Raw genomic sequence first — 22108 nt, 5'->3', positions numbered from 1 at the left:
CTAAATGAAATACTAGACACTATAAAACTCTAAGAGGAAAACATAGGCACAACACTCTCTGACTTAAAAATGCAAGATTTTTTTGTTTTCATCCACCTCTTAGAGTAATGGAACAAAGCTTGTGGAGGTGATGGAATTCCAGTTGAGCTATTTCAAATCATATAAGATGATGCTGTGAAAGTACTGCACTCAATGTGTCAGCAAATTTGGAAAACTCAGCAGTGACCACAGGAATGGAAAAGGTCAGTTTTCATTTCAATCCCAAAGAAAGGCAATGCTAAAGAATGCTCAAACTACCACACAATTGCACTCATCTCACACACTAGCAAAGTAATGCTCAAAATTCTCCAAGTCAGGCTTCAGAAATATGTGAACAGTGAACTTCCAGATGTTCAAGCTGGTTTTAGAAAAGGCAGAAGAACCAGAGATCAAATTGCCAGCATCCGCTGCATCATCGAAAAAGCAAGAAAGTTCCAGAAAAAAACATTTATTTCTGCTTTATTGACTATGCCAAAGCCTTTGACTGTGTGGATCACAATAAACTATGAAAAATTCTGAAAGAGATGGGAATACCAGACCACCTGACCTGCCCCTTGAGAAATCTGTATGCAGGTCAGTAAGCAACAATTAGAAGTGGACATGGAACAACAGACTGGTTCCAAATAGGAAAAGGAGTACATCAAGGCTGTATATTGTCACCCTGCTTATTTAACTTATATGCAGAGGACATCATGAGAAACGCTGGGCTGGATGAAGCACAAGCTGGAACCAAGATTGCTGGGAGAAATATCAATCACATCAGATATGCAGATGACATCACCCTTATGGCAGAAAGTGAAGAAGAACTAAAAAGCCTCTTGATTAAAGTGAAAGAGGAGAGTGAAAAAAACTAAGAAAACTAAGATCATGGCATCTGGTCCCATCACTTCATGGCAAATAGGTGGGGAAACAGTGGAAACAGTGGCTGACTTAATTTTGGGGGGTTCCAAAATCACTGCAGATGGTGATTGCAACCATGAAATTAAAAGACGCTTACTCCTTGGAAGGAAAGTTATGACCAATCTAGACAACACATTAAAAAGCAGAGACATTACTTTGCCAACAAAGGTCCGTCTAGCCAAGGCTATGGTTTTTCCAGTAGTCATGTATGGATATGAGAGTTGGACTATAAAGAAAGCTGAACACTGAAGAATTGATGCTTTTGAACTGTGCTGTTGGAGAAGACTCATGAGAGTCCCTTGGACTGCAAGGAGATCCAACCAGTCCATCCTAAAGGAGATCAGTCCTGGGTGTTCACTGAAGGACTGATGCTGAAGCTGAAACTCCAATACTTTGGCCACCTGATGTGAAGAACTGATTCATTTGAAAAGACCCCGATGCTGGAAAAGATTGACGGCAGGAGAAGAAGGGGACGACAGAGGATGAGATGGTTGTGGGCATCACCAACTCAATGGACACGAGTTTGGGTAAACTCCGAGAGTTGGTGATGGACAGGAAAGCCTGTGGTGCTGCAGTTCATGGGGTCATAAAGAGTCGGACACGACTGAGCGACTTAACTGAACTGAACTTAGAGTAATGGAAATACAAATAAACAGATGGGACCTAGTTAAACTTAAAAGCTTTTTCACAGCAAAGGAAGCCATAAGCAAAAAGAAAAGACAACCCTCAAAGTTGGAGAAAATACTTGAAATGAAGTAAATGACAAAGGATTAATCCTCAAAGTATACAAAGAGCTCACACAGTTGAATATCAAAAGAGAAACAGCCCAGTCAAAATAGGGGTGGAAGATCTAAATAGAAATTTCTTCAAAGAAGACATACAGGTGGCCAAAATCATACAAAAACTTGCTCAACATCACTAATTATTAGAGAAATATAAATCAAAACTACAATGAGGTATCATCTCACAATGGTCTGAATGGCCATCATTAAAAAAATCCACAGACAGTAAATGCTGCAGAGGATATGGAGAAAAGGTAATGCTCCTACACTGTTGAAATGAAAATTGGTGCATCCACTGTAGAAAACAGTAAAGAGGCTTCTCAAAAAATTAAAACTAGAGCTATCATATAATCCAACAATCCTGGGGCATATACTCAGAGATAAACTGCAATTCAAAAAGATACATGTACTCCAGTTTTCATTGCAGGATTATTTACAATAGACAGGACATGGAAACAATCTAAATGTCCATCAACAGAGGAATTAATAAATAAGGTGTGGCACATATGCAATGGAATATTACTCAGCCAAGAAAAAGAACAAAATAATACTATTTGCAGTAACATGGATGGACCTAGAGATTGTCATACTGAGTAAAGTAAGTCAGAGAGAGGAGGGTAAATACCATATGATATTGTTTATATGCGCAATCTGAAGCAAAAAATAGTACAAATAAACTTTTTTACAAAACAGAAATAAAGTGTAGAAAATAAATTTATGGTTACCTGGGCTTCCACACATGCAGGGGAGGGACAAATTGGGAGATTGGGATTGACATAAACACACTACCATATATAAATAGTAAAGACTTACTGTGTAGCACAGGGAACTCTTCACAATACTCTGTATTGACCTATGTGGGAAAAGAATCTAAAGAGTGGATAAATATATATGTATAACTAATTCCCGTTGCTGTACAGAAAAAAACTAACACAACATGTTAAATCAACTATACTCCATAATTTTTTTTTTAAATGGATTAGACTTTGCAAAATTGAAAGTAGATTTGGAAAATAGATTGGTAGGAGAGGAAAGAGCAGGTGGGAGTTTAAAACAGAGGGGATTTATATCAGGTCAACTTGGCTCTGGTTAAAAGCCAACGAAGGACTGAAGTAGAATGCAAATTCTCATTTAGTGTATCTTTGGCTTCCAGATGCTTTCTTTTTCAACCCTTAAATATGATAAGTTGTTTCTGGTGCTGGCCAGCTTGTAATGTGTCAGTCCTGCACAAATTAACCCCAATCTCTCAGGAATAAGCTTTACATCTGCATGAAAATGTGGTTATGTGGAATGAATAAGAATGAAAATGAGAACTATATCATAGCTCCCTAGTTCAAAAATACTATATGGAATAAGCTGGTACTTACTAACAGTAATTTTCACAAGGAATGTCTGATTGAAGTTTTGCTCATACATTTCAGGGATTATCTAAACATTTCATTAAATTAAATATTTTATTAATTAAACTTGTAAAACTCATATAGAAAGTTTTGAAATACTGGATATAACCAATGCTTTATTCTGCAATGCTGTGCAAGCTTCAGAATAAAGCTACTTCTGCTATCTTGAAAACTATAATAAATACAATAAAATAGCTTTCCTGTGTTTCATACATATCACTAATTTTTTAAGTCATTTTAAAAGATATTAAACTACAAAAAAATTCAGTTTTTTTCTTTAATGATAAAATTATATGAAAATACATTTTATTGCTACCTTTGAAGATATCAATGACTCTACAAAGCAGCTCATTAGCAACTGCTATAAGATTTTTCTCTAAAAAGGAATTTCAGCTTTGCAAAATAAGAATTTTAATTTCTAATATAGAAATAAACTTATACTTTTTTAAAAAATTGAATTACTTTTTCCTAAAATTTCTTATTCCTAATTTTCTAAACATTTCTAAAAACATTCATTGAAAAGATAAATCTAGCAGAAGTAAAGGTCTTTTGATGTTGTTTTATCCTTATTCTTTTTATTATGGTAAACTATTGCTACATCCACAGGTGAGTGGGTTTTAACTAAGTATTCACAGTATCTAAAGAGAGATACTGTGCCATAGAAAAATCTTTACTTGCTTTTCAGGACAACAATCCAATCTACTCATAGACAATCATTCTCACCAGTTGAAAATATCTAACAGTCTATCATGAATTCCTGTAAATTATCAGTAAATTAAGTACATCTAAATTATTTAAACTAAAATAATCATTCTTATGTTGAACTATTCTTTTTTTAGAAATATATGCAAACTATTGTCATTCTCCTTGAGGGAATTACAGCATAGTAGTTTTCTGAATAATATATAATGAAACTTTTGGCATTTATACAGTGTGAATGAATTTTTTTTTTTACTTAAACCACTTAATTTCTAAAGTAGCTTATGAATTTCTTTTTATTAGAATAAATCACTTTTACAAGAAAAATTATTAATATATTATTTTCTTATCATGTAAAATTATGCTGCAGTAGTTAAAATTCTTCCTTTTTAAAAATATAATCATTCAGTAGAGTTAAATTTATTGCCTCATATTTTCTTATATCTTCACAGATTGTGAGTGTTGGAAAGCACGTTAAAGGCTATCATTATATCATTGCAAACTTGGTAAGAACTCTTTATTTCTATTTTTCATAAGAATTGTTAAGACAGTCAAGATCATGTTAACTGCACCATAAAATAATACTGTAATAAATTATTAAACTACATTACATTAAGCTTTTTTACAACACATAGGATGATACTTATATGTGTTCACAAAAAAATTTATTAAGAAATGGAGAATTTTATTTAAGACTATCTGAAGGATAATAACCTAGGGGATAGTATTTCAGAAATTTTTGAGGACTGTTCTTCCCATTAGAGGTCAAAGTAACAAGATTTTCTGCGCAACTAAGAGGTAAAAATGTAAGTATTTTAGTTAAAAAGTTATGCATCCAACTAACATAGTGACATGAGCTTGCCTGGTGGCTCAGGGTTAAGACTCTGCCTGCCATTGCAGGAGATGGGGGTTCAATCACAGATCTGGGAAGATCACTTGGAGAAGGAAATGGCAACCCACTCCAGTGTTCCTGCCTGGGAAATCCCATGGGCAGAGTTGCCTGGTGTGCTACAGTCTATAGGGTGGCAAGGAGTCATACACATTGGCAGTTTTCTTTTTGTTTGTTTGTTTGTTTCTGTTTTTTTAATATGTTTATTTATTTTATTTGGAGGCTAATTACTTTACAGTATTGTAGTGGTTTTGCCATACACTGACATGGATCCGCCACGGGTGTACATGTGTTTCCCATCCTGAACCCCCCTCCCACCTCCCTCCCCATTCCATCCCTCTGGGTCATCCCAATGCACCAGCCCCGAGCACCCTGTCTCATGCATCGAACCTGGACTGGCAATCCTTTTCACATATGATAATATACATGCTTCGATGCCATTCTCCCAAATCATCCTACCCTCGCCCTCTCCCACAGAATCCAAAAGGTGGATTCTGTTCTATACATTTGTGTCTCTCTTGTTGTCTCACATACAGGGTTATCATTACCACATTTCTAAATTCCATATATATATATGCATTAGTATACTGTATTGGTGTTTTCAATTCTGGTTTCTTCAGTGTTTATGACCAGCAGTGGGATTGCTGGGTCATATGGTAGTTCTATTTCCAGTTTTTTAAGGAATCTCCACACTGTTCTCCATAGTGGCTGTACTAGATTCCATTCCCAACAACAGTGTAAGAGGGGTCCCTTTCTCCACACCCTCTCCAGCATCTATTCCTTGTAGACTTTTGGATAGCAGCCATTCTGACTGGTGTGAAATGATACCTCATTGTGGTTTTGATTTGCATTTCTCTGACAATGAGTGAAGTTGAGCATCTTTTCATGCATTTGTGTTTGTTAGCCATCTGTATGTCTTCTTTGGAGAAATGTCTGTTTAGTTCTTTGACCCATTTTTTTTTTTTTTTAATTGGGTCGTTTATTTTCTGGATTTGAGCTGCAGGAGCTGCTTGTATATTTTTGAGATTAATTCTTTGTCAGTTGCTTCATTTCTATTATTTTCTCCAATTCTGAAGGCAGTCTTTTCACCTTGCTTATAGTTTCCTTTGTTGTGCAAAAGCTTTTAAGTTTAATTAGGTCCCATTTGCTTATTTTTGCTTTTATTTCCAATACTATTGAGGTGGGTCATAGAGGATCTTGTTGTGATTTATGTCAGAAAGTGTTTTGCCTATGTTTTCCTCTAGGAGTTTTATACTTTCTGGCCTTACATTTAGGTCTTTAATCCATTTTGAGTTTATTTTTTGTGTATGGTGTTAGAAAGTGTCCTATATTCATTCTTTTACAAGTGGTTGACCAGTTTTCCCTGCAACACTTGTAAAAGAGATTGTTTTTTCTCCATTGTATACTCTTACACCCTTTGTCAAAGATAAGGTGTCCACAGGTGGGTGGATTTATCTCTGGGCTTTCTATTTTGTTCCATTGATCTATATTTCTGTCTTTGTGCCAGTACCATACCGTCTTGATGACTGTAGCTTTGTAGTAGAGTCTGAAGTCAGGAAGGTTGATTCCTCCAGTTCCATTCTTCTTTCTCAGGATTGCTTTGGCTATTCGAGGTTTTTTGTATTTCCATACAAATTGTGAAATCATTTGTTCTAGTCCTGTGAAAAATACCATGGGTAGCTTGACAGGAATTGCATTGACTCTTTAGATTGCTTTGGGTAGTATATTCATTTTCACTATATTGATTCTTACAATTCATGAACATGGTACATTTCTCCATCTATTTGTGCCCTCTTTGGTTTCTTTCATCAGTGTTTTATAGTTTTCTATATATAGGTCTTTTATTTCTTTAGGTAGATATATTCCTAAGTATTATTCTTTTCATTGCAATGGTGAATGGAGTTGTTTCCTTAATTTCTCTCTCTGTTTTCTCATTGTTAGTGTATAGGAATGCAAGGGATTCCTGTATGTTGATTTTCTATCCTACAACTTTACTATATTCATTGATTAGCTCTGGTAATTTTTTGGTGGAGTTTTTAGGATTTTCTATGTAGAGGATGATGTCATCTCCAAACAGTGAGAGGTTTACTTCTTCTTTTTCAATCTGAATTCCTTTTATTTCTTTTTCTTCTCTGATTGTTGTCGCTAAAACTTCCAAAACTATGTTGAATGGTAGTGGTGAGAGTTGGTACGCTTGTCTTGTTCCTGACTTTAGGGAAAATGCTTTCCATTTTTCACCATTGAGGATAATGTTTGCTGTGTGTTTGTCATATATAGCTTTTATTATGTTGAGGTATGTTCCTTCTATTCCTTCTCTCTGGAGGGTTTTCATCGTAAATGGATGTTGAATTTTGTCAAAGGCTTTCTCTGCATCTATTGAGATAATCATATTTTTTTATCTTTCAATTTGTTAATGTGGTGTATTACGTTCATTGATTTGCGGATATTAAAGAATCCTTGCTTCCCTGGGATAAAGCCCACTTGGTCATGATGTATGATCTTTTTAATATGTTGTTGGATTCTGTTTGCTAGAATTTTGTCAAGTATTTTTGCATCTATGTTCATCAATGATATTGGCCTGTAGTTTTCTTTTTTTGTGGCATCTTTGTCTGATTTTGGTATTAGGGTGATGGTGGCCTCATAGAATGAGTTTGAAAGTTCATATTCCTCTGCAATTTTCTGGAAGAGTTTGAGTAGGATAGGTGTTAGCTCTTCTCTAAATTTTCTGTAGAATTCAGCTGTGAAGCCATCTGGTCCTGGGCTTTGTTTGCTGGAAGATTTCTGATTACAGTTTCAATTTCCATGCTTGTGATGAGTCTGTTAAGATTTTCTATTTCTTCCTGGTTCAGTTTTGTAAAGTTGTACTTTTCTAAGAATTTGTCCATTTCTTCCAAGTTGTCCATTTTATTGGCATATAGTTGCTGATAATAGTCTCTTATGATCGTTTGTATTTCTGTGTTATGTGTTGTGATTTCTCCATTTTTATTTCTAATTTTGTTGATTTGATTCTTCTCCCTTTGTTTCTTGATGATTCTGGCTAATGGTTTGTCAATTTTATTTATTTTCTCAAAGAACCAGCTTTTTAGCTTTGTTGATTTTTGCTGTGGTCTCTTTTGTTTCTTTTGCATTTATTTCTGCCCTAGTTTTTAAAATTTACTTCCTTCTACTAACCCTGGGGTTCTTCATTTCTTCCTTTTCAAGTTATTTTAGATGTAGAGTTAGGTTTTATTTATTTGACTTTTTTCTTGTTTCTTGAGGTATGCCTGTATTGCTATGAACCTTCTCCTTAGCACTGCTTTTACAGTGTCTCATAGGTTTTGGGTTGTTGTGTTTTCATTTTCATTCATATCTATGCATATTTTGATTTCTTTTTTTATTTCTTCTGTGATTTGTTGGTTATTCAGCAGCATGTTGTTCAGCCTGCATATGTTGGATTTTTTAATCGTTTTTCTCCTGTAACTGACATCTAATCTTACTGCATTGTGATCAGAAAAGATGCTTGGAATGATTTTAATTTTTTTTAGTTTACCAAGGTTAGATTTATGGCCCAGGATGTGACCTATCTTGGAGAAGGTTCCATGTGCACTTGAGAAAAAAAGTGAAATTCATTGTTTTGGAGTGAAATGTCCTATAGATATCAATTAGGTCTAACTGGTCCATTGTATCATTTAAAGTTTGTGTTTCCTTGTTAGTCTTCTGTTTAGTTGATCTATCCATAGGTGTGAGTGGGGTATTAAAGTCTCCCACTATTATTGTGTTTTTGTTAATTTCCCCTTCATACTTGTTAGCATTTGCCTTACATATTGTGGTGCTCCTATGTTGGGTGATATACATTTATAATTGTTATATCTTCTTCTTGGATTGATCCTTTGATCATTATGTAGTGTCCTTCTTTGTCTCTTTTTGCAGCTTTTATTTTAAAGTCTACTTTATCTGATATGAGTATTGCTACTCTTGCTTTCTTTTGGTCTCTATTTGCATGGAATAGCTTTCTCCAGTCCTTCACTTTCAGTCTATATATCTCCCTTGGTCTTAGCTTTGTATCCATTCAGCCAGTCTTTGTCTTTTGGTTGGGGCATTCAACCCATTTGCATTTAAGGTAATTATTGATAAGTATGATCCCATTGCCATTTACTTTGTTGTTTTGGGTTCGAGTTATATGCCCTTTCTGTGTTTCCTGTCTAGAGAAGATCCTTCAGCATTTGTTGGAGAGTTAGTTTGGTGGTGCTGAATTCTCTCAGCTTTTGTTTGTCCATAAAGCTTTTGATTTCTCCTTCATATTTGAATGAGATCCTTGCTGGGTACAGTAATCTGGGTTGTAGTTTTGTTTTGTTTTTTCTTTCATCATTTTAAGTATGTCCTGCCATTCTCTTCTGGCCTGAAGAGTTTCTATTGAAAGATCAGCTGTTATCCTTATGGGAATCCACTTGTGTGTTATTTGTTGTTTTTCCCTTGCTGCTTTTAATATTTGTTCTTTGTGTTTGATCTTTGTTAATTTGATTAATATGTGTCTTGGGGTATTTCACCTAGGGTTTATCCTGTTTGGGACTCTCTGGGTTTCTTGGACTTGGGCGACTATTTCCTTCTCCATTTTAGGGAAGTTTTCAACTATTATCTCCTCAAGTATTTTCTCATGGCCTTTCTTTTTGTCTTCTTCTGGGACTCCTATGATTCGAATGTTGGGGTGTTTACCATTGCCCCAGAGGTCTCTGAGGTTGTCCTCATTTCTTTTAATTCCTTTTTTCTCTCTCTCTCTTTTCCTCTCTGCTTCATTTATTTCTACAATTCTATTTCTACCTCACTTATCCTAACTTCTGCCTCCGTTATTTTACTGTTGGTTCCTTTCAGAGTGTTTTTTATTTCATTTATTGCATTATTCATTATATGCGGACTCTTTTTTTATTTCTTCTAGTTCCTTGTTAAACATTTCTTGCATCTTGTCAATCCTTGTCTCCAGGCTATTTATCTGTAACTCCATTTTTTTTTTTTCAAGATTTTGGATAATTTTCACTATCATTATTCTGAATCCTTTATCACGTAGATTCCCTATCTCTTCCTCTTTTGTTTGGTTTGGTGAGCATTTATCCTGTTCCTTAACTGCTGGGTATTTCTCTGCCTTTTCATCTTGTTTATATTGCTGTGTTTGGGGTGGCCTTTCCATATTCTGGCAGTTTGTTGTTCCTCTTTATTGTGGAGGTTTCTCACTGTGGGTGGGTTTGGATGGGTGGCTTGTCAAGGTTTCCTGGTTAGGGAAGCTTGTATCAGTGTTCTGGTGGGTGGAGCTCGATTTCTTCTCTCTGGAGTGCAATGAAGTGTCCAATAGTGAGTTTTGAGATGTCAGTTGGTTTGGTGTGACTTTGGGAATACTGTGTATTGAAGCTCAGGGCTATGTTCCTGTGTTGCTGGAGAATTTGTGTGGTATGTCTTGCTCTGGAACTTGTTGGCTCTTGGATGGTGCTTGGTTTCAGTATAGTTATGGAGGCTTTTGATGAGCTCTTATTGATTAATGTTCCCTGGAGTCAGGAATTCTCTGGTGTTCTCAGGTTTTGGACTTATGCCTTCTGCCTCTGGTTTTCAGTCTTATTCTTAGAATAGCCTCAAGACTTCTTCATCTATACAGCATTGATGATAAAAGATCTAGGTTAATGATGAAAAGTTTCTCCACAGTGAGGGACACCCAGAGAGGTTCACAGAGTTACATGGAGAAGAGAAGAGGGAGGAGGGAGATAGAGGTGACCAGGAGGTAAAGAGGGGGAATCAAAAGGGGGGAGAGCAATCTAGCCAGTAATCACTTCCCTATGTGCTCTCCACAGTCTGGACCCCTCAGAGATGTTCATGGAGTTACACAGAAAAGAGACGAGGGAGGAAGGGGACAAAGGTGGCCAGGAGGAGAAAAGGGGGAATCAAAAGGAGAGAGACAGATATAGCCCAGTAATCAGTTCCCTAAACAGTCCGGAAAGTGATTCACAGAGTTGGGTAGAGAAGAGAAGGGGCGGGGGAGGAGATAGAGGTGAATTGGTGGAGAAAAAGGAAAGTCAAAAGGGGGAGAGAACAATCAAGCCAGTAATCTCACTCCCAAGTAAAAATGGATACTGAAGATTGGGTTCTTAAAGGTACAAAATTATATATATATATATATATATATAATTTTTGTGACTTTGTTTTGGTTTTTTTAATATTATATTTTTGAGAATCTAACCTATATTCTAGATTTTTAATCTTTGCTTTTTGGTATTTGTTATCAATTTTGTATATATAATGTATATATATATATATATATATATATATATGAAGTTTGCTTTAAAAATAGGGTGTTTTTTGGTAGGGTCATAGTAGGTTATAAAAATGAAAATTGAGTAGTAGAGAACTTAGAAAAAAAATTTTTAATTTAAAAAATGATAATAGTAAAAATATATCTAGGAATTTCTCTGGAGCTGTTGCAGACAGTGTGGGGTCAGTTCATTTTCAGATAGTTCCTTGATCCAGCTTATACTTCTTTTCAAGATCTATAGGCCCCTTCCAACGTAGTCGGTGCTAACTACAGGGTTTTAATCTTTTGCACCTGTCACTTCCAAGGCAGTTCCCTCTGTTTATTTTAGCTTCTTCTGTTTGCTGGTCTCTTGAGTGTCTAATTTCCGCCCTGACACAAGGGGGCGGTGGTGGTCACTTATTTAGGCTCACTTGTTCAGTCGTGCTGTGAGGAACACTGCAAACAAATATCACTGGCATGTGCGGGCTGTGCTCGCAGTATTCTGGCCACACTGGGTTTGTCCCTGCTCACAGCGTGTGTGCTTTCTCTGTCTACACTTCTCAGGCTCCAGGTAGCTCTACGGGGAACTGTCTGAGGTGGGCCCTGGTTTGCATGCACTTCCCAGGTCTAATTCGCTCAAGTTCAGGTTCTCCAGTACTCCACAAAGGAGCAGACTCAGTTGGGCCTGCGTTTTGTGCCCTTCCTAGGTCTGAGCAGCTCAGGTGACCAGGTACTTGGTAACCACAGTTGCCGCCGGGTTGGGGATGTGTCTTATCACCTCCCCCTCCCAGCTGCTAGGTTTTCTGGGTGTACAATGGGAGCACCTTCTCAGGTGTACCGTGTGTCTCTTCTGGGGGGCTGATCTCTGGCTGTGACCCTCCCAGCAGATGTCAACCATCCAGAATCCCAAGAAGTCTTGGTGAGCAACGAAGCCTGCTTGCAGTTTGGTAGAGGCTGCCTCTCTGGGGCCACGATTGCCCCTTTTCAGCTCTGGCTGCCCCTGCCTGCCTGTCTCCGACAGGGGATGGGCTGGTCCACAGCCGGCTAGCTCTGCTCAGTCCTTTGTTCTATGAGTGGGCCTGGCAGTGTCTTAGGTTAGGGCTTTTCACTGGATAGTTTTCTCTCTTCTCTCTCTCTCTCTCTCTCTCTCTCTCTCTCTCTGGCTATCCCACAGTCTGGGTTGCTATCTCATGTTAGTTCCCTCAGATTGCTCTCAGGACATTCAGGCCCAGTCCTTACCCTAAGCAATGCATCCCGCACCTCCCTGTCCAGCCCCCTCCCCCTCTTGCTAGTGGCACATGCGAGCGTCTGGGCTGCTCCTTTGCTGGGAGTTGCCATTAGGCACATAACCTGTGGGGTTTATTTATTTATTTATTTATTTATTTTTCCTCCCGGTTATGTTGCCCTCTGAGATTCCAAGACTCGCCACAGACCCACTGGTGAGGGTATTTCCTGGTGTTTGGAAACCTCTCTTTTTTAAGACTCCCTTCCCAGGACGGATCTCCATCCCTATCTCTTTTGTCTCTTTTTATCTTTTATATTTTGTCATACCTCCTTTCAAAGACAACAGGCTGCCTTTCTGGGTGCCTGATGTCCTCTGCCAGCATTCAGTAGTTATTTTGTGGAATTTGCTCAGCGTTCAAATGTTCTTTTGATGAATTTGTGAGGGAGAAAGTGGTCTCTGGATCCTATTCCTCCACCATCTTAGGACCACCCACACTGGCAGTTTGTTGTTGCTCAGTCACTAAGCCATGTTCCGACTCTGCCACCCCATTTACTGCAGCGCACCAGGCTCCTCTGTCCTTTACTATCTCCCAGAGTTTGCTCAAATTCATTGTGTCCACCTCGTAGTCCAATAAGGCAATGAGTCATTATGACCTTTCACAGAATTGAGAAAGGAATGTTATCTCTTAATCCCCTAAGTAGTTACCTTGCTGGTTGCCAGGTAGAAATTGCTTTTATTCTTTTTTTCTTGGTGAGTGGGCATTCCTGTGTATTCTCAGGGATTCTAGTTAATGTATTAATGTACGATGCAGATGCACAGTGCACACTAAATTGGAGGAGGTAGTACTCAAGTAGCAAAGAAAATTTTATATTAAATTTTTCTTGTCCTGCCTTTAAAAATTTTATTTCATTAATTGAAGTGATCATTTTATTTCTAATTTAATATTTTTTGATGGAGGTTAGCTTTGTATCTTCCAAAGTCACCTTCAAAACTAATTATAATGCTTGTTTTACTATGATGTTACTTGGCAAATTAAATAATGGCCTTTTCTCTGTGTAAATGATAAATGTGCTACTCTATGGATAAACGTTGCCAATACTTTGGGGGTATTATAAGAATGATTAAAACTGATGACCCATGCTTTCTAATTTTATTTTTAAAAAAAGCTTGAAATGGCTATTTAAGGAACTCTTTTGTTGAAAGGAATCCAAATTATTTTACTTATGTCAACTTTTCATGTATATATAGATGTTTACTGAACAAGATATAGGTACTAGCATAAAATTCTTAAAGATGTAAGGCAAGTTCTTTTAGATTTCTTGGCAAAGCTCAAGTACTTCTTGCTAATTTTGGAAGTGTGGGGGAAAATTGACCGTGCAGAGGGTCAGTCTCCTTGAATTATTCAGTATCATCTACCCCTAATGGCTTAATCTCAAAAGTGGTTTATCCTAGAGAAGTTAAGAATGTGTTTTCTCTTTTTCCACTGTATATTTCCTTGATGAGGATCTTATGCTTAAAGCAGGAAAAGAACTGAAGACTACAAAAGGGATACAAATCTACTCTTTTCATGTAGCAAGGAATCCATCACACTTTGAGACAGGAATTTTAAGTCTTTAATGAACTAGGTTTCACTATGGATTTGAGCCATTAAATGAAGCCATAAACTTTAAAGTCTTATTGTATTGTGTTTCTTGAATAAAGTATAATTTTGTTACTTAATATTATCATGAAAATACTGGGAAATTTTTACATTTTTTCATTGCTTTTAGTAGGCCCATAGTCAGGATGCTTTAATATATTTCATAAAAATGTAAATCTTAAAGCAAATAAATCTTGATATTAATCACCATATGAGAAAAAGAGAGACATTTATTTATGTGACATATAATGTCACAATGACAATATAGAAGGAGATTCTAGCAAATAGAGGGTTTTAATAACATCTGTTCTTTACAGACAGTGGAATTCAGAAGGGAAAATAGACAACAATAGGCTACAAATTATCATGCCAGAAAGAAATTTCTGACATTGACAAACCAATGAAAAGTTAAAAAAATTAATAATTCTCCTAATGGATAAAACAGCCTATACTAAATAACCCTAGTAGATGACATCATATTCAAGTTATTATATAATAGCTTCCCTGGTAAATCAGTTGTAAAGAATCCACCTGCAATGCAGGAGACACCAGTTCAATTTCCAGGTTGGGAAGATCTCCTGGAGAAGGGATAGGCTACCCACTCCAGTATTCTTGGGCTTCCCTGGTGGCTCAGACAGTAAAGAATCTGTATGAAACGCAGGAGACATGGATTCAATTCCTTGGTTGAGAAAATCCCCTGGAGGAGAGCATGGCAACCCACACCAGTATTCTTGCCTGGAGAATCCCCACAGACAAAGGATCCTGGCAGGCTACAATCCATGGGGTTGCAAATAGTCGGACACAGCTGAGAGACTAAGCACAGCACACAGCAATAATATAAAAAGTAGAAAAAACCAATTTAGTTGGAGGGATTAAGATGGAGACTCAGGAAACCACTGAACTCCCTTCCTCCTACAGACACACAAACAGAGCTATTCCTCTGAGGGAACTCCACAAACTAGCTGAGTGACTCCTACACATCAGGCAACTGGGAAAATACTGACATAGATATAAGTTGAAAAGGGTGAGACACACTCTTTTCATAAACACTACCCTCAGTGTAGTCCATACATAGAATCAGGAGGAAATCCCCAACTCTCAGTTTCTACATAAAGAGGGAAAGATTTGGAGCACATATTTAGCACACCGGTTTTTATGGCTGCGATTCAAGAAGCAACCCTCAAAAAAACCTAGGTGCAAAAGACAATGGAGCATGCATCCACATGATCCACAGGTCTATAGAAATCAAAGAAGTCATTCTTAATAGGCACATGAGTACTCACTGCACCTACCACCACAGGCCTCAGCACAAAGAGAGCAGGCAAACTCCTACCTTCCAGTTTTCCCTGGAAGGGGATTTACTTCACAACCTGCAGCCTAAGAGTTCCTCCTCCTCAAAGGATCTGGCTGCAAGCATCTGGGGTTTGACTATGATCATCCACAGGGCCCAGTGGAGTCAATAGGCATTTATGTCACCTATCCCTCCTTGTTCCAAGTGTAAAACCAGGTTGTCCACAGGTCTCTAGAAGGAGGTTGTACACATGCCTGTTACTCCACCTTTTGCTGCTCCCATCAACAGGAATACTCAATCTGACAGCTAACAGACCTTGCATTCACCACTTATACAGGACTTCAGCAGTCAATAAAGAAGGTCTTAACACGTGTACATAAGAGTACTAACTGGGCTACCCCTTCAGGACTCAACATAGAGGGTATAAGAAAATACTCATTTCCCAGTCTTTTCCCTAAAATGAATTTGACAGCATACTTATAAGGCACTGCCTAAAGGTCAGACTTATAATTGGACTGCATGTAGGTGCTGACTATGATATTATTCTTTAAGACACTGGCAAGTATTGTCAAATCCCCAACTACTTGGGACCGCTAAGAAAAAAGAAGGCAGCTAGGGCAATCACATGGCTTTGAGAGACAATAAGCTTAGTCCAGGCTGATTGACTAGGCTCATCTCCTACACAAGATGAATTTTTCTAGACTAGGAGAGGTGACGATTTTATCTAGTGAGCAGAAACCAACAGAGAGGGTCAAGAAAAGAAAATAAAAGTAATATTTTCCAAACAAAAGAACAATATAAATCACTAGAAGAAAATCTTAATAAAATGGAGATAAGTGATTTACTGAATAGAGAGTTCAAAATAACAGTTATAAAGATGCTCACTGAGGTCACAGGAATAATTAATGAACAAAATGAGAATTTCAACGAGGAGACAGAAAATACTTAAAAGTACCAAAGAGAAGTCACAGACATGAGGAAATACAACAACTGAAAAAAATCACTTTAGGAGTTAAACCGCAAATGTGATTAAGTGGAAGAAAATGTCAGCTAACTTGAATACATGGCAGTGCAATTCACAACCAGAAAAAGAAGAAAGCATGAGGATAGCTTAAGGGACTTATGATACACCATCAAATAAACCAATATGTATATTATCAGTTCAGTTCAATCTATCAGTCGTGTCCGACTTTTTGCGACCCCATGGACTGCAGCACGCCAGGCCTCCCTATCCATCACCAACTGCCAGAGCTTACTCAAATTCATGCCCATTGAATCGGTGATGCCATCCAACCATCTCATCCTCTGTCGTCGCCTTCTTCTCCTGCCCCCAATCCCTCCCAGCATCAGGGTCTTTTCCAATGAGTCAACTCTTCACATGAGGTGGCCAAAGTATTGGAGTTTCAGCTTCAGCATCAGTCCTTCCAATGAACACCCAGGACTGATCTCCTTTAGGATGGACTGGTTGGATCTCCTTGCAGTCCAAGGGACTCTCAAGAGTCTTCTCCAACACCACAGTTCAAAAAGCATCAGTTCTTCGGCACTCAGTTTTCTTTATAGTCCATATATACTCTCACATCCATACATGACCACTGGAAAAACCATAGCTTTGACTAGACAAACCTTTGTTGGCAAAGTAATGTCTCTGCTTTTTAATATGTTGTCTAGGTTGGTCATAACTTTCCTTCCAAGGAGTAAGCGTCTTTAATTTCATGGCTGCAGTCATCATCTGCAGTGATTTTGGAGCCCCCCCCCCAAATAAAGTCTGATGCTGTTTCCACTGTCTCCCCATCTATTTCCCATGAGGTGATGGGACCAGATGCCATGATCTTAGCTTTCTGAATGTTGAGCTTTAAGCCAACTTTTTCTCTCTCCTCTTTCACTTTCATCAAGAGGCTCTTTAGTTCTTCGCTTTCTGCCATAAGGGTGTTGTCATCTACATATTGAAGGTTGTTGATATTTCTCTCAGCAATCTTGATTTCAGTTTGTGCTTCAACCAGCCCAGTGTTTCTCATGATGTACTCTGCATATAAGTTAAATAAACAGGGTGACAATATACAGCCTTGATGTACTCCTTTACTGATTTGGACCCAGTCTGTTGTTCCATGTCCAGTTCTAACTGTTGCTTCCTGACCTGCATACAGATTTCTCAAGGGACAGGTCAGGTGGTCTGGTATGCCCATCTCTTTCAGAATTTTCCACAGTTTATTGTGATCCACATAGTCAAAGACTTTGACATGGTTAATAAAGCAGAAATAGATGTTTTCTGGAACTCTCTTGCTTTTTCAATAACCCAGCAGATGTTGGCAATTTGATGTCTGGTTCCTTTGCCTTTTCTAAAACCAGTTTGAACATCTGGGAGTTCACAGTTCACATACTGTTGAAGCCTGGCTTGGAGAATTTTGAGCATCACTTTACTAGCTTGTGAGATGAATGTAATTGTGTGGTAGTTTGAGCATTCTTTGGTATTGTCTTTCTTTGCGATTGGAATGAAAACTGACCTTTCCCAGTCCTGTGGCCACTGCTGAGTTTTCCAAATTTGCTGGCATATTGAGTGCAGTACTTTCACAGCATCATCTTTTAGGATTTGAAATAGCTCACCTGGAATTCCATCACCTCCACTACCTTTGTTTGTAGTGATGCTTCCTAAGGCCCACTTGTCTTCATATTCCAGGATATTTGGCGCTAGGTGAGTTATCACACCATTGTCATTATCTGAGTCAAGAAGATCTTTTTTGTATAGTTCTTTTGGGTATTCTTGCCACCTCTTTTTAATATTGTCTGCTTCTGTTAGGTCCATACCGTTTCTGTCCTTTATTGTACACATCTTTGCATGAAATATTCCCTTGGTATCTCTAATTTTCTTGAAGAGATCTCTAGTCTTTCCCATTCTACTGTTTTCCTCTATTTCTTTGCATTGATTGCATTGATCTCTATGGAAGGCTTTCTTATCTCACTTGGCTATTCTTTGGAACTCTGCATTCAAATGGGTGTATCTTTCCTTTTCTTCTTTGCTTTTCACTTCTCTTTTCTCAGCTATTTGTTAAGTCCTCCTCAGACAGCCATTTTGCTTTTTTGCATTTCTTTTTCTTGGGGATGGTCTTGATCCCCGTCTCTTGTACAATGTCATGAACCTCCATCCATAGTTCATCAGGCACTCTGTCTAGCAGACCTAATCCATTGAATCTATTTGTCACTTTCACTGTATAATCATAAAGGATTTGATTTATGTCATACCTGAATGGTTTAGTGGTTTTCCCTACTTTCTTCTATTTAAGTCTAAATTTGACAATGTGGTTCAGGATCTGAGCCACAGTCAGCTCCCAGTCTTCTTTTTGCTGACTGCATAGAGCGTCTCCATCTTTGTCTGCAAAGAATATAATCAATCTGATTTTGGTATTGACCATCTGGTGATGTCCATGAGTCTTCTCTTGTGTTGTTTGAAGAGGGTGTTTGCAATGACCAGTGCATTCTCTTGGCAAAACTTTGTTATTCTTTGCCCTGCTTCATTCTGTACTCCAAGGCCAAATTTGCCTGTTACTCCAGAGGTTTCTTGACTTCCTACTTTTGCATTCCAGGAGTTCAAGAAAGAGAAAAGGAGAGAAAAGGGGTCAGAAAACATATTCAAGAAATAATGGCTAAAAACTTTCTTAGGCTGAGGAAAGAAACACATATCCAGATCCAGGAAAACAACAACAACAACAACAAATAAGATTAATCTAAAGAGACAGTGAGACATAGTATAAAACTAAAGTTTTCAAAGAATAAAGAGAAAGAATCTTAAGAGCATCAAGAAAAAGAAAAACAACTTTATGTAAAGGGAACCACTACATGACTATCGTACTTTCACCAGAAATTTTACAAGTAAAAATAGAGTGGGACAATATAAATTGCTGATAGAAAAAACTATCATCCAATCATATTCTACCTGACAAAATTGTACTTCATAACTGAAAGAGGGTAAAAAGTTTTGCAGCAAGCAAAAACTGAAAATGTTATCACCATAAGTTGCATTACAAAATACATTAAAACTTCAAGCTGAATAAAACACAAAATTAGAAACATGAGAACACATGGAAATACAAAATCCATTGGTAAAGGTAAATATACCAAAAAAAAAAAAAAAAAAAAAAAACCTCCAGAATACTTCAATATTGGCTTCCCTGCTGGTCCAGTGGTTAAGAATCTGCCTGTCAATGCAGGCTTTATCAGTTCAACCCCTGGTTCAGGAAGATGCTACATGCTTGGGAAACTACGCCCATATGCCGCAACTTCTGAGCCCAGGTGCTTCAGCCCAGTGAAGTTCATGTGCTTAGAACCTGTGCTCTGCAACAAGTGAAACCGTCATAATGAGAAGCCCTCACTCTACAACTAAAGAGAAGCCCTCACTCAAGACTTAGCAATCAAGGCTCAGTGAAGCCAAAATTAAATACATGTTTATTTGTTTGTTTGTTTGTTTTTAAGAGAGGTTACCATATCATTTAGCATCACTGAATTATGCAAGTATACATGGAGACCTCTGGGATTTGTCCAGAAACAATCTTCAAGAAAAAAAAAAGTGTTTAACATTGTGATGGTGGTGAGTAAATCACTTCTAAGGTTAAAGGAAAAGAGTAATGAAAATAATTATAACTACAATCATTTCCTAACAGATGCACATTATAAAAATATGCAAATTTTGACATAAAAAACATGAAAAGTAAGAGGGAATGTGTAAAGTTGTAGTTTTTTTATGTGTTAAAAGTTTAGTTAACACAATATAAGTTATTATCTTAAAGTGAACTGTTATAAGATGTAAACCTAGTGGTAATCACAGTGCGAAATCCTAGAGTAGAAACATTAAAAAAAAAAAAGGAACCCAACCATGTCAGAGAAATATATCAAATCATAAAATCAGGGATCAAGAATGAGAGAAAGTAACTATAGAACTGTAAGTTGTCTAGAAAACAATTAACAAAATGTCAAGTTTAAGTACATCCCTACCAATAACTAATTGAAAGGAGTGCCCATGTGCATGTGTGCTCAGTCGCTTCAGTCATGTCCAACCCTCTGGACATGACTGAAGCAACTGAGCCCACCAGGCTCCTCTGTCCATGAGCATCTCCAGGCAAGAATACTAGAGTGAATTGCCATGCCCTCCTCCATGGGATCTTCCCAACCCAGAGATCGAACCCACAACTCCTGCATTTCAGGAGGATTCTTTACCCACTGAAACACCTGGAAAGCCCAGCTGAAAGGTAAATGGACTAAATCCTCCAATGAAAATCATAGCATGCTTGAGTGGATAGAAAAAGAAGACCCAGCTATATGTTGCCTATATGAGAATAATTAAACTTTAAGGGCACACATAGATGCAAGTGAAGGAATGGAAAAAAAGATAGCCCATGCAAATAGAAACCAAAAAAAAAAGATCAAATCAACTTTAAATCAAAAACTATTATAAGAGAAGATCATTATACAATGATAAAGGGGTCAATGTATCAATAGAATATACATTGGGTACAGAATCAATTTCTGTACCCAACATCACAGCATGTAAACACATAAAACAAATAGTAAGAGATGTGAAAAGAGAAATAAACACCAATGCTATATTAGTATAGAATGTCAATGTCTTATTCAGCAATAGATAAATCCTTGAACAGAATATCAGTAAGAAGATATTGGACTTTATACTACCCATTAGACTACATGAACCTAACAGACAAATACAGAATATTCCATCAAACAGCAGAATAAAGTCTTCTCAAGTGTACATGGAATATGCTTCAGAATAGATTATGTGATAGGCCATAGAACAAGTCTTAATCAATTTAAGAAAATCAAAATGATATAGAGCATCTTTTATTACCACTGTGGTGTGAAATTAAAAATTAATTACAAGAAAAAAAATGGAAAATATATTAATATGTGGAGATCAGCCAAATGTTCCTGACAACCATTGGATCAAAGAAACATTCAAGATGGAAATCAAAATACCTTGAGACAAATGCGATTAGAAATGGAAACATACCATACCAGAACATATGGAATACACCTAAAGCAGTTCTAAAAGGAAGGTTTATAACAACTGAGTTTCAGTTCAGTCGCTCAGTCATGTCCAACTCTTTGTAACCCCATGGACTGCAGCACGCCAGGCTTCCCTGTCCATCACCAACTTCCAGAACTTGCTCAAACTCATGTCCATCGAGTTGGTGATGCCATCCAACCATCTCATCCTCTGCCATCCCCTTCTCTTCCTGTCTTCAATCTTTCCCAGCATCAGAGTCTTTTCCAATATACCAGTTCTTTGCATCAAGTGTCCAAAGTATTGGAGTTCCAGTTCAGCATCTGTCCTTCCAAAGAATATTGAGGACTGATTTCCTTTAGGATTGACTGGCAATAGATGCCTGCTGATGGTGCTGCTGCTAAGTCGCTTCAGTCGTGTCCAACTCTGTGCGAGCCAATAGACAGCAGCCCACCAGGCTCCCCCATCCCTGGATTTCTCCAGGCAAGGATACTGGAGTAGGTTGCCATTTCCTTCTCCAATGCATGAAAGTGAAAATTGAAAGTGAAGTCACTCAGTCATGTCCCATGTCCGACTCTTAGCGACCTCATGGACTGCAGCCTACCAGGCTCCTCCATCCATGGGATTTTCCAGGCAAGAGTACTGGAATGGGGTGCCATTGCCTTCTCCAAATAGATGCCTACATTAAATAAAACTAGAGAATGCAAATAAACAGCTTTATACTTCAAGGAACTAGAAAATGAGAACAAACTAAGCTCAAAGTTAGGTGAAATAAGGAAATAACAAAGATCACAGTAGAGATAAATGTAGTAGAAACTACAAGACAATAGAAAAGATTAATGAAGTTAGATTTTTGGAATGATAAAGCTGACTTAATGGGAAATAGATGGGGAGACAGTGGAAACAGTGTCAGACTTTATTTGGGGGGGGCTCCAAAATCACTGCAGATGGTGATTACAGCCATGAAATTAAGAGACACTTACTCCT

The 22108-nt window shown here is 37.7% G+C and overlaps 1 protein-coding gene across 8 annotated transcripts in view; it reads left to right on the top strand.

The window, feature by feature from the left end:
• GRIA4 (glutamate ionotropic receptor AMPA type subunit 4) overlaps positions 1 to 22108 on the top strand; it is a 602437-nt gene that overhangs the window by 475371 nt on the left and 104958 nt on the right. For all 8 annotated transcript variants that reach the window (XR_006338854.1, XM_043891698.1, XM_043891517.1 and 5 more), the window contains one exon: positions 4273 to 4326. Coding sequence is in view for 7 of the 8 variants with exons in the window: in XM_043891698.1 (XP_043747633.1) it covers positions 4273 to 4326 (54 nt within the window). In the remaining variant the exon portion in view is untranslated. The remainder of the gene's footprint in view (positions 1 to 4272; positions 4327 to 22108) is intronic.

The sequence above is a fragment of the Cervus elaphus genome, chromosome 1 (assembly GCF_910594005.1).
Source record: "Cervus elaphus chromosome 1, mCerEla1.1, whole genome shotgun sequence".
Taxonomy (NCBI): domain Eukaryota; kingdom Metazoa; phylum Chordata; class Mammalia; order Artiodactyla; family Cervidae; genus Cervus; species Cervus elaphus.
Note: the sequence above shows the minus strand (reverse complement) of the source record. Positions and strands in the feature narration are given on the sequence as shown.